At 37.4% G+C, this 13,313-nt stretch overlaps 1 protein-coding gene across 1 annotated transcript in view; it reads left to right on the forward strand.

Annotated features, from left to right (window-relative positions):
• The window catches only part of Necab1 (N-terminal EF-hand calcium binding protein 1), a 157,214-nt gene that overhangs the window by 65,099 nt on the left and 78,802 nt on the right, over positions 1-13,313 (forward strand). Inside the window, exons 4-5 of the mRNA XM_051197973.1 lie at positions 4,703-4,728; positions 11,648-11,745. Of these exons, the coding sequence (XP_051053930.1) occupies positions 4,703-4,728; positions 11,648-11,745 (124 nt within the window). The remainder of the gene's footprint in view (positions 1-4,702; positions 4,729-11,647; positions 11,746-13,313) is intronic.

Raw genomic sequence — 13,313 nt, forward strand, 5'->3', positions numbered from 1 at the left:
TTACATCACCATTTCTTATATACAGAATGTCAAGTGGTAGAGCTTGCAAAATTGAGTGTCAGGTCCAAATGGAAAGACTGAATGCAATCTCTACTAAGCCAACTCATAGGCAGTTGCATAGTATGTGCAGAGAAGCTATGAACCTCAACTGTTGACCTTAATACCTTACTTTTCCTAGTTTCTTTTAGTACAACTACAAAATTCATTATTTCCACTAAAGGGGAAATGTAATGATTATAGACAACAATATTTTAGAAAAGTATAACAGAAGAATCAAATCTTCCTGAAATCCTACCACCCAGGATCAGTGTGGGCTCACTACTGCCATATTCATTCACTTCTTCCAAACCTTTCAAAATGATTTTGACCAATGTGTATGTATTTAGCTAATTTACTTCTGATTTGATATTTGTATAATTTTTGAATATATATATGCTCATATATATGTATATATATATGAGAAAATTCTTATCCCACCTTGCCCACTTTAGTCCCAAATAAACACACAGAAATGCTATATTAATTATAAACTGTTGCCCAGTGCTTAGGGTTTCTTATTGGCTAGCTCTGTCTTAATTATTACCAATTTCTATCAATCTATGTATTGCCATGGGACTGTGGCTTACCCAGTAATGCCACAGCATGTTGTTACTCCTTCAGCAGCATAGAGAATCTGTGTGACGGGCCCACTCTGCCTACCTTTTCCAAAATTCTCCTTGTCTCTTAGACCAGCCTATTTTCCTGCCTCATTCTCCAAACAGTGTTTTATTCATTAACCAATAAGAGAAACATATATACAGAAGGACAACTCCTATCATATATATATATATATATATATATATATATATAGTGTGTGTGTGTGTATTTTTCAATATATTGAGAACTCTTCTGTTATGATAACACACAATCCATGTAGCTATTCATCTACTGCACATTTGTTTTCTTGGTCTTTATTTTCATCATTGCCAATCAGGTGTTTATGACTAGTTTTGTGTTTGGTTTCTACCCCTTCCCAGCAGCAAGAGGAGGGAGGATTCTTCTACTAAAACTCCTCTTGTTCTGTGTCTGTGGGAATGTGAACTCTTTACCAGTATTCACTATTTTCATTGGCTTTCTTTCCCTTCCCCTAGGCATCTCTCTCCTTCGTTTTAATATGAAGGCATTGGTAAAATACCGTTGACCTTTTTGCTGTTAAATGGAAAGAAGAAGGAAAATCTTCTGGGCTCTTCTGTATCTCATGTATCCTCTAAAATCTTGCATTACTGCAGGATGGAATAGATCACAGTGTAATGCAAGTCCTACTACAATTTATCCATGTAAGCCTGCTGTAAAGAGAGCCATGGCTTCCTACCCACCGCTAACTGCATGGCACAGAAACAACTGAATACAGGCACATCGGGGACACAAACACTGCAGCACTTGACAAGCATCGCTTTGTAGTCGCAAACAGCAGGCTCCTGTGTTCATTATTCCCTAGCTATTCTATGTCATGCTGTATTCCAAGTCATTTAATTTTCAGTAATAGAGTGGAACTGTTTATTCTTTTTGAAAACTCAAAATAAATCTCATTATGAACTGGTGAACCATTGATGAAAAAGCACAAAACCAGTGCCCTTTAATGTCCCTTTCAAGTCTGAAGCTCTGTAAAAACAGTAAGACTTAGAAAAAAATAAACTTTATATCTTACAGTGAAACTACAAAATGCCTAAGCTACCAAACCCTGAATCCTGTATGTTTTAAAGTCTTTTATTTGTTTCTCCTCAAAACCTTCTACAAGTATTGGTTTTTTTTCCAGCCCATATCTTCATCTCTCTCTATCAGCAGTGGACAGGACTGATCCTGACCATCCTGTCTTATGAGTTAATATAGTGAAAGTTGAGTCCTGGAGAGTGGTATAGTGAAACATCTTAAAGAACACTGCATTACTAGATTATAAACTATGTACAGATTTATAGACATACTTATTTATATGTATATAAGTATATACAAAAAGAAAGTAAAGGTTAGGACTCAGTGTGCATACAAAGATACCCTCTTGTCCTACCCCGTGAATGAGGCCGCATACACACTGAGTTGTATGCTCCACCCAGATCAGTGAGCACTAGCTACTTTAGGAACCTGCAAATAGGACTCTACACTTTGCTTTTCTTCTACCACTACCTAATTGAACTGACTTCTCAATATAAGCTAGTCAAGCTACTCACCTTTAGGTTTTCCTGTGATTCCAAAGTGATAAGAAAACAAGGAGGAACTTCTTACACTGTTAAGTCAGGCCTTGTGGTTGTTCAGCCCCATTTTCCTACTCATGACCTACATTTCAGTCAAAGAAATTGCTTAGGTCCTTGAAGTTAAATGAATTCCTAGTCACATGTTTAAAATTATTTTTTTAATGAGAATATCCCTTGCTCATCTACTTTTTCTGCTCATACTTAACCTTCAAACTTTAGCTTCAGTGTATTATCCTGAGACACACTCTGAGACCTCAGAAAAGTTCTCCAGTTCCCCCACATCAAATGATTTATTGTAATTTATTTATTTGCTATGAGTCTACCTCTGTGTGTGTGTGTGTGTGTGTGTGTGTGTGTGTGTGTGTGTGTTTGAAACACGGACTCACTACATAGCTCTGACTGTCCTAGAACTCTATGTATACCAGGCTGGCCTTAAATGCACAGAGAGCTGCCTGCTTATCCCTCCTGAGTGCTGGGATTAAAGAGGTACCCTGCCACATCTGGCCTCTGAGTCTACTTTTGAACTAAGCTCCAAGAAACTAGAAATATAACATATTTATTTTGATGTCTGTTGCAGCCTCAGGTGCCAATGGCAGTTAGAATACATGTCTGTGGAATAGACAAATGAATAATGAGGGGCCCCCACAAAAACTAACACAAGAGACTTTACATATTCTGTCTGGTGGCAAATCTATTTACAAAACCATGCACTGAAGAAACAACATATTCAAATACAAGATAGAATATATGGTGTCATACGATGAAATCTTGAGCTAATTACATAATGAAGAATGATGGGACTGGTGATGGAATGCTATGATAGTGTCCCTTCTGTCTGGCAACCCTTCCTGTACCTTAAAGGAAGATTTGTCTATGAAGGCTTACTTGAACTTTGACATGTGACAAATGCATATTCTAAGAGTTTTCAAACTCATATTCCTAGTTGATCCTCATATACTTCAGACCTTTAAGAGGCATGTCTCTCTCTAGTCCTTATATTTTAATTTTTAAAACTATGAGTTATAATTAAAATATTGCCAAATTCTTTTTTTTATTTAATTTTATATAACAAAGTCCAATTAAATGAAAACAAACATTTATACACAATATTTGGGAATTTGGGCGTCGTTCTTTCCAAACTACTTCCTGCTGGTAAGGGGCGCTGTCTTGGGGGATTCGAAGAAGATTCAGATATCCTAGCTGTAGTCTGTAGGGCTGTTTTGTCCAGCTGTTTGGAATGTAGGATCAGCTTGTACTCTGTTTCAGGCGGTCTGGTGTGATCAAACCACATTAGTCTGGAAGGAATCCACATCTTTTCATTTTCTGTGGAAACAAAAATAGAAATACTTTTCCCCAGTAACTTGTTCTTCAACTTAAATTTTGGAGTCAAAGCGTTTTTTTTTTTTATTATTATTATTATTTTACATGTCACATCACCAGAGGAACTAGGATACAAGTTGTATTCTAAGAGATTCATATAAAGCCAAATTCTTATTTACCATTGACAACATTTTATGCTTCTCTCTTCCCCCATAATGTAATCAGTTATGGTTTATTAACTAATACTGAAGTATATTTTCATTCTTGTATCACACCTTCCTTGGCTCATAGCCATGTATTACTCTAATAATAACCATATTATATTTATTAGCATTCAATGCAAGTACTTTGTATTTACCTTCATAATGATAAGGGTTTTCTATTGTTTACATCTGAATTTTGAGCCTCTTAGAGATCGCTTGAAATAAGCATTGACCCAAGCTTGTCTCAAAGGTATATTGGCTCTGGTTCTGTTAAGTCAGCAGTTGTGGTGCTTTTATTAAATGACCACTTTGCACCACTGACCCCAAGTTCTCTATGCACACCAATCCACTGAAACACTGAAACAGCATTTTGATACAGAGACACAAAGACTCATGGAGGTGAAGTGTCCCAGATCACAAGACAGTAAGTTGTGGAGTTAAGATTGGGCTCAAGCATTCTGGCCCCAGAGCTCATGTTCTTTGCTATTGTGTATTATTTTTTTACTATGTTGAAAAAAAAAGCACAAATACAGAATTATTTGTTCAAGACGGACTCAGAGGTAGTCACTGTTAATAATGTGTAAGTACTCAACAATGTAGAATGGCTAAGAGAACTATCCTAACCACCTATATTTACCAAACAGTTATGTTTGAATGGAAAATAACTGTATTTAACTGTTTAGAAACGTAAATGAAGGGCTATGGGTGTAACTATGGAATACCATTTGTGTAACATGTGAGGTAATTGACTAATATTGAAGTATCTTTTCATTTCTGTACCACAGGGTCCTTGGTCCATGAGCATAGCATTATTCTTCTGATAGTAATGTACTATATTTATTAACATTTTATCTCAGTATTTTGAATTTATCAGTCTTCAGCCCTGGAACAAAAAAAAATATATGAAAAAAAATTGTCAAAGATATAACATCTTTCTTTATCTCTTTACAGCAATCTTGACACAGAAGAACTGTGTGGTGAGTATCTTTAAGACCAACCGAAATGTTGTTAATTTGACTCAGAAAAGAGAGAGTGTGAGGTTGGAGTTAAAAGTCTGGAAATGAAGCAAACCATTGGGCAGAGTGGTCAGAGTTTTCTTATCCTTGCATTTTGCAGCAATGTTTATGTTACTTAAACAGTTGGGCTTAGTTAAACTGCTAATAAAAAGAGAGCTGGGATTGTGCAATGGTTTTACAGAAACAAATTCTTTAGGAGCCTAATGCAGCTTCTCCATTTGCTTCATAATCATCATGCACCCTTTCCAAAGCTGTATCATTTAAATATAAAAATAGCTTGGTTCCATATCTGTGCAATTATTCTATAAACTTAAATGCCTTTTTGAAAAATGTACCAGTCTGGAGAGAGATATTTCGAAATGCCTAGTCTACCAGCTACTTCATTTATTCCTGTTGTCTTCGTGACAGTAACAGGGGTCAGAGATTAAAAATGTGAAAAAGTAAATAATCCGAAATTTATTCTTTGTTATGAAACAGAACATTATGAAACCACTAGACTTGAAACAGATATGCATTTCTCTGCATATGGGAAAATTTTATATTGTTCATTTTAAGATGAATGTGTCAAATAGCACTTTGCTCAAGTATGATTTTATGCTCTAGGCAGCCTGAAACATTCCTATAGCTAGAAGAAAGGTTTTCCAAGACTCCTCATTGAAATCACAAATGTTTCCTAGATACTGTGGCTGTTTTACAGTTTTAGAGCTCTCCATAATAATCTAAACGGACATTTTCTGTCATTAGAGGTTGGTAACCTTTCAGCAATCTGGCAGATCAGCCCTGTGAGATGTCACCAGAATGTCATTAGAGCAGTTTCAGGGGCAGTAACAGAACCAAACAAATGCTGAACAGGAGCTTTCAAATGTTCCAGTGGCCATTAAGTTCTAGGCTCCCTGCATAATACCTGCACAATATTCCTCCTGGTTCGGAGACAGGAATCCCACTGAGGAAACAAGATCTGGTGCAGGAGCAAGGCATTCTTGGAGTCATAGTGGATGGGGTTTGGGGGTTCTGGGGGAACCCTGCCATGCCTTCACACACAGTCATGGGTAGCTTCAGTTATACATAACAATTACTGTGTCAAACAGGCAAAAGAGTTCACCTAGACCATGACACCAAAATGGGCAGTGAACAGCAAAGCCCACAGAGGTCAAATTGTAGTCCATTCTCAGGGACACACAACCCCTGCCAGTGAACGGCAAGGTAATGGGAAGAACTAAGGCAACACCCTGTTTATTTCATGCAGCTGGAGACGTTTTTTTCCCCAGATGTCTAGGTATGGAGGGCCAAATTAGCAATTCCCTCCAATTGTTCAGAAAATTCATTTTATATACATCTACCTTTGCCGGGGTAAGAAGAGCTGATTGAAAAATAACTTATTACTATCTTTAAGACAATTAAACATTTCGTGGCTATTGTCTGTTAACTCTGTTGTCTGTGTGTCCTTCAGGAGTATCTTATAAATCTGTCTTCTAAAACTACTAAATTTTAAAGCATAACTGTGAGTCTTCACTCAACCATCCACACAGAATTTTTGTTTGCCTTTCCCCATAATAATGAAACTTTATTAGTCACCTACTTCTGCCTTCCCCATAGTCTTAGCAACGAAAGTGATTGCTTAGCAAGGAATGTCTTTAGATTTTAAAAATCCAGTGGTCACATTCACTATCTTGTTATAATCCTCTTTCCTGCTGTAAAATATGCATTTTTTGTTTCTAGATTGAAGCTTCCTTTCATATCATATTTTGAATATAAAATAAATATTTAAGTTGGATTTTAATCAAAGCCAAGGCTTCAGTGCCAGCAAGAGAAATATGTGGAGTCACATCTCATACAAGTTCCCTGTAGGCGTTGGAGGGGTGGGGTTTGATTGACATAGAACAGAGATTGCATGCACTTCCTCCTAGAAACCAATTATAGATGCTAGGCTTACATCTCTTAGCTTCATTAAGCTTTCGCTTAATTCATCAATTAATTCAAATAGGTACCTAAACTCAAAATCTATTAAAATATGACTTTAAAATATCTTTGCAATCTAACTCATGAGATTAATATATAAATAATATTTCAGTTAGTAGCATTTTATCATCTGAGTATGTAAGCTGAAGCAGCGTTGGTGAATGTGGATGGTACCATGGAGATGGAAATACAGCGATGGCACCAGAAGGTGGGGTGAGATTTGTGACTCGGCTTCCAGAAAGTCTTTCCCCCAGAACAGAGCTAATTCACTAATGAACAAAACCCAGTGAAGTGTTTTACAATGTGAAAATGAGAAGGCTGATGGACAAGAGAATTTCGATAATGTTTAGTTCTTCAAGGTGCATTTTTCTGTTAAGGTTTTTCCTGGGCTGATCACCCAAATTTACCAACCCCCTCAGAATAATCTTTATGGAAACTTCTATGTTATTGTGTTCTTCAGGTTACAGAGTATAGAGCCCAGTCTCTCATTTCACTTAGTTCATTTTCTACCTCAATTACAAGGTGCTAGCAAGGTACATGTGCTGGAAGGTCCTTTAGACTCATGAGAATGCTTTCCAAGACCATTTCCTACTCTGACTCAGTAGCTGTGGGTCCTTTTGTTCTGACTTGGTCTCCTTAAGCCAGACCTGGAAATTCTGCTTGGAAGACTGAACTGCAGAATACAATCCCAATCCAGTACTACTGATTCTGTACATTGGGGAAAGGAGAAAACAGCCCTTTGTTAGCATTTTATTAGTGAAGGTGTGGTAAATATGTACAAGAAGACAACTTGCTTTCTGGAAGGTGGTGTGCTAAATGTATCTGTTTATGAACTGAATTCTATTCTTCCATTACATCCAGTGTCAAGACTACTTTTCAAAAGTCATTGACATCTGATTTCCATAAATGTTTCCTACAAATTCTGTATGACTGTTTTTCCCTAAACCGATGGAATTCATTTGTGTATTTCACTAAAAGTTATTCTTATTTTCTCCAGAGAGTAATTCTTACCACTCACCGACAAGAGTTTCAAGGGACCAATATCTGCTCCAAATCTTTATTTTTCTTCAATGCCATGATTTATTAGCAAAAATCCATTTCCTAGATCATACTGACATTGTGATTTAATTAATAAATATAAATTATAGTGACAAGAATATGACGACATTACCCCAAGCTCAGCCATTTCCTCCTTAACCCTGCTTTACTCCACACCTTGGCCTCATTCATGGTCCTTAGTCTATGAGGAAATCCCTCCCGACAATTATTATTGGCCTTGGCTCTTGACAACTTCACATCAGCCCCTGATCATGTACATCCCTTCCAGGTAAAGTCAATGAGGAAAACTGCAAGATATTACTCTTCTTTTCAAAATGTTTCACCTACCTGTTTCACATAGGTATCTTAAGTTTAATTTTCATGCCAACCTTTATAGAATCTGTAGGAAATGTCAATTTCAGGGCTTTAACGCAAAGATTCTGATTTAGCAGATGAAACTTTAATACTAATCTGAATTTGCAGCAAGTTCCCTAGATTTATGCATCCCAAACTTAAATTATCCATAAATCACCTAGTGTCTTACTAAAGCACATGTGTAAATGAGCAGGCTCATGGGCCTGAGCTGATGTGTTTTAACAAGTTCCAACTACTGGTCCACAGAGAAGAAAAACCAGCGAGGCTCTAGAGGACTCTGACAAAGACATTCAAGAACACCAACCTAAACTTGAGGCTAAAAGGTAGACTATTAAACAAGGGATGCTTACTGCTTGTCTGCTTCCTCTCTCACCAACAATCCTAGGACACAAGCTTCAACGCCTTGCTTAGCTTCCCACAAGCTGTCGGCCAGGGATGGCATTGTAGTTAGTCCCCAATTCTCAGAATTGCAGTCATTGCTAGCTAGTATATCACTTACCGTGTGGCCACTCCCTCTCTATGTGTGGACTTGAGATGAACAAATGCATTAATGAGGAAGTAGGGAAATGAGGGAAACCCTGGAGGTTCCAATCTAAAGCCTCCAGACATAGTTTTGTCACATGCTGGACTGGCCTCTGCATGCATGTGCTAGCATGAATGATTTAAAAGCGGAAAGAAAACTGAATTTCCCTTCATCACATTTTTCTGGCTAAGCTAAACGTCTTGACTATGAAAGATATTTTCATTTTGAAAGGTCAGCTCTGGACATATGTGCACATAAGAAATGCTAAATGGACTCAATATGCTACATATGTGTATGTGTAACAGTAATAATTTAGAAGAGGTTAAAAAAAACTTGAAGAGAGTGGGGGGTGGGATACAGGAGGAGTTGAAGAGAGTGATATAGATTCAGTGTATGCATGAAGTTCTTAAAACAATAAAGAAAGAAGTGAGTGGGGGGAAAGAGTGGCCTTTTATTTTATGAAAACTCCTGGGCTGTGTGTAAGTGTGTGTGAGTGTGTGTGAGAGAGAGAGAGAGTCTGTGTGAATGTGTGTGTGTAGAGAGAGAGAGACTATGTGAGTGTGTGTGTGTGAGAGAGAGAGAGACTCTGTGTGAGTGTGTGTGTGTGTGAGAGAGAGAGACTGTGTGTGTGTGAGAGACTGTGTGTGAGAGAGAGAGACTGTGTGTGAGAGAGAGAGACTGTGTGTGTGTGAGAGAGAGACTGTGTGAATGTGTGTGTGTAGAGAGAGACTGTGTGTGAGTGTGTGTGTGAGAGAGAGAGACTGTGTGTGTGAGAGAGAGAGAGAGACTGTGTGTGTGAGAGAGAGACTGTGTGTGTGAGAGAGACTATGTGTGTGAGTGTGTGTGTGTGTGAGAGAGAGAGAGACTGTGTGTGTGAGAGAGAGACTATGTGTGTGAGTGTGTGTGTGTGTGTGTGTGAGAGAGAGAGAGAGAGAGAGACTGTGTGTGTGAGAGAGGGAGAGAGAGAGAGAGAGAGACTGTGTGTGCGTGCGTGTGTGCCTGTGTGTATCTAACCTGGACCATCATGAAGACAAAATAATCACTCTAACAATTAAGCTCTACCCACAGCCCCATCTTTGTTCCTTTTGTTTTGTTTTCAGCCAAAATACCAGAGATCTCAATTTGAAAATTCAATACAAAACATAAGAAGCCAGTAAACACATATGACATTTTGTGTTGTTAGTAATAAAGAATCTTCTACAGAACTTGGCTATTTCTCAATACAAAGCCGGGGAGGAAAGCTCCATGAGCCTCCTCACTTTCACGTTGTAAAACACTTCATGCGGCTTTGTTCATTAGTGAATTAGCTCTGGTCTGGGGCGAAGACTGTCTGGAAGCCCAGTCACAAATCTCACCCGACCTTCTAGTGCCATCGCTGCATTTCCATTTAGTGTTTTTCCTCTGGAGGTCAAAAGTCTCTCAAATCAAATTACTTCACTCAGATTAACTTTTCCCATTTTCTACATATTAGATAATTTTCACTTCTTTCTGTTAGCACCTCTAGTTGATGTGTGTACAATTTCAACATCGGCGTTCACATCACCTGGCCTCATTGTTTTCTTCCTTTCAGTTTGAATAATCTAAAGTCTAATGGGCCTTTATCACAATGAGTTCTCCATATTTCTCTAGCTTCCTGAAATATATGCCTGCAAAAAATACAGAAAGATATATTTTACTTTACATGTACACATAAGTCCAGAATTACTTTTCATATATTTATATTTAAAATAATATGTATCAAAGTTTATCAACAATCTGATTGGGTCTTCCCATTTTCATCACCACCAACTTGGTCCAAGCCATCGCTGGACTCCAGAATTAATAAAATAGTTCTATGGTAGGCTCTTTAAATAGAAAATGAATTCTTCTGTCATCAAAGGCAGAACTTGAACTCTGCATGTACCTGGGGATGACCTTGACTATCTGATCCTACTCTTTCCAGCTCCTGAGTGCTGGGAGTACAGACATGCACCGCTGCACACAGCTTATGTGGTATTGAGTGGAAACCAGGGATTTGTGCATGTTGAACAAGCACACTAGCCAACTGATTCACATCTCCAGACTCCACTTTTGTTAATACCAATGTCCACATATGTTCTACCTGGAGTACTAGGCTAACAAAAACAGTTTTTAATCAAACACATTACAGGGTACCCCAGAATTAAGTCTGCATATGAGTTTATATTATTTTGATGTAATTGTAAAATATAATTCATTACAGAAATGTAATAGTAAATAGTAGTTTGTCAATAGGCAGTTAACAGTAATGATAAGGGCTATTCGTTTTCCAGTATGTAGCACCTGAAAATTCTCCTTTTTCTAATATATGAATGTTTGTTAAGATTGGATGTTTCTTATTTTAGAAATAGAGTTCTGTCAATAATGGTTTCTTTTATGTGTATTATATTTCAACCTATTTGAAATTATTTTGTGTACCATGTTTTCATCTTAATCATAATTTTTGAGGCATTACTTATTCCTAGTAATGGAAAAATATGATAAGCATGACTTTTGATCCAGAGAAATAAATGGCTGAAATATTAAAAACAAGTCCTGACAAAAATGTATCCACAAGTAGAACCACAACAGGACTTCCCTTGTGATTTGCAGAATCAAACTTTGAGGGAAAACAACCCTTACTAAGTGTTTCCTAGAAGAAACAATAACATTTTACATTTTTCCCAAATTGCTAACCTATTGTGAGCTATAATAATATCTTGTTTAGAAAATATCATGTTTTCTTTTTTGTAAGAAAGAACATGTTTGTGGATAATTATAATCAGCTAGGCTGTTTTTCTTTTTCTGTTTTACTTTTCTAGTGAAATTAGTATACTGTTACCTTAGTCTCATTTGAAAGACTTCCAAGTTTTCATTTATAGCCAACATTTTGCTTGTTGATTTATGAAGTAAGTTATCAATTGAAATTTTTGTCTTATGATTATCTAGATTCAAACATAAGTTGATTTTAATTCTTTTACTTTCCAGAATATTTTTCTCAGCACTTGGGTGAATATGAGAATGTACTGGCTGCGCTTGAAGACCTAAATCTCTCCATCCTGAAGGCAATGGGTAAAACAAAGAAAGTAAGGAAGTGTCGATGATTACCCTCCAGAACAATATCTTCCTTGAAAGATATTTTCTTTAAAATAATATTCATTTCTCAATGTACAGTTTAAATACAGATTGTATTTATCCATGATGGTTCATTTTTTAAAATATTGGCTGCATTGTTCATTCACAGAACAATTTCAGTCATCAACTATAAGCCAGAGACTGTCTTGTACTGAGAATACAAAGATACCCAAAACTATTCTAGCAATTCTTAATATGGTAGGAACACAAGTTGTGTAAATAAATGCATTATTATGTAGCAGAGAAGAGCCCAAGGTGGAATACACAGTTTGTGCTGAAAGAACTAACACCCAAGGATATAGAAATCAAGATGATAGTCATTAGACAAGAGAGAGGAAACAGCATATACAGAAGTTAGTTCTCTATCAGAATGTCCCTTCGCTCTCAAGGAAGATGAAGCCGAGTTAGGGGAGGACTATATCTTTCATGGTGCCACCAAAGCTAAGGATGTAAGCCTCTGAGAACTGTAACTAACTTTGGCTCTTTGCAGTTTCTCTCTAGAAGTGGTCATTTTAAAATCTAGGCTGAACCTCCCAGGGTAGGTTACTTGAAAAGTGGTGGCAAGGGGTTGGCAAGTTCAGTGCTTGCCAGGGATACACATTACCAGCCTGGGCAACACAGCAAGACCTTATCTCATACAAACTAAAACAAGAAAGAATACAAGGGCTAGGGTCAGTCTCTAAAGCACTTGCTTGGTTACTGCGAGGTCATATGTTAAACTCCCAACATTACAGGTAAATGAACAAAAATTGGTTTGGTATACTGTGGTTTGAATGTGAAATATACCCTACAAAGGTATGTGTTTTAACGTTTAGTTCCCAGCTGGTTTCACTGCTTTGGGAAGCTGTAGAACTTTTTAGGAGGTAAAGCCTACCTGGAGATGTTGGTCACTGGAGGAAGACCTTGAGGCTTTATATCCTGTTCACTTCCTATCTGCTCTTTACTTCCTGTTCTGACACGATGTAAGAAGGTAAAGGGTTCCAACTGCCCACTTTGTCACCATGAAGTGACCCACCACTGTGCCTTGTCTTGGATGGCAGACTGTGTCACTTAAAACTGTGAGCCATAACAGACCCATTCCCTCTTAAGTTGTTCCTTGTTAGGTGTGTGGAAACAGCAATGAGAAAATCAGCTAGCACATCATGGTCTCCTCTTCGTTCTTTAGGTCTGTATGAGACCACTGAGGATAAGACAAAGTCTCACCTGTTACAAAATCAGTTGTTTGTTGCTATTGACTATCATGATGAGAAGCTATGAGTAACCATGTAATGAAAAAATAGTTCCCCAGGAAACAAAGTAATGTATCATTTGTTTATTTTGTTTATTTCACCTGCCACACTTACCTAATAAAGGGAGCTGGAGAGATGGCTCAGAGATTAAGAACACTGGCTGCTCTTCCAGAGGTCCTGAGTTCAATTCCCAACAACCACATGGTAGCTCACAACCATCTGCAATAAAAAAAAAAAAAAAAAAAAAAAAAAAAAAGCCCTCTACTGGTCCTCACGATTTAAATTTTATT

The sequence above is a fragment of the Phodopus roborovskii genome, unplaced genomic scaffold (genome assembly GCF_943737965.1).
Source record: "Phodopus roborovskii unplaced genomic scaffold, PHOROB, whole genome shotgun sequence".
Taxonomy (NCBI): domain Eukaryota; kingdom Metazoa; phylum Chordata; class Mammalia; order Rodentia; family Cricetidae; genus Phodopus; species Phodopus roborovskii.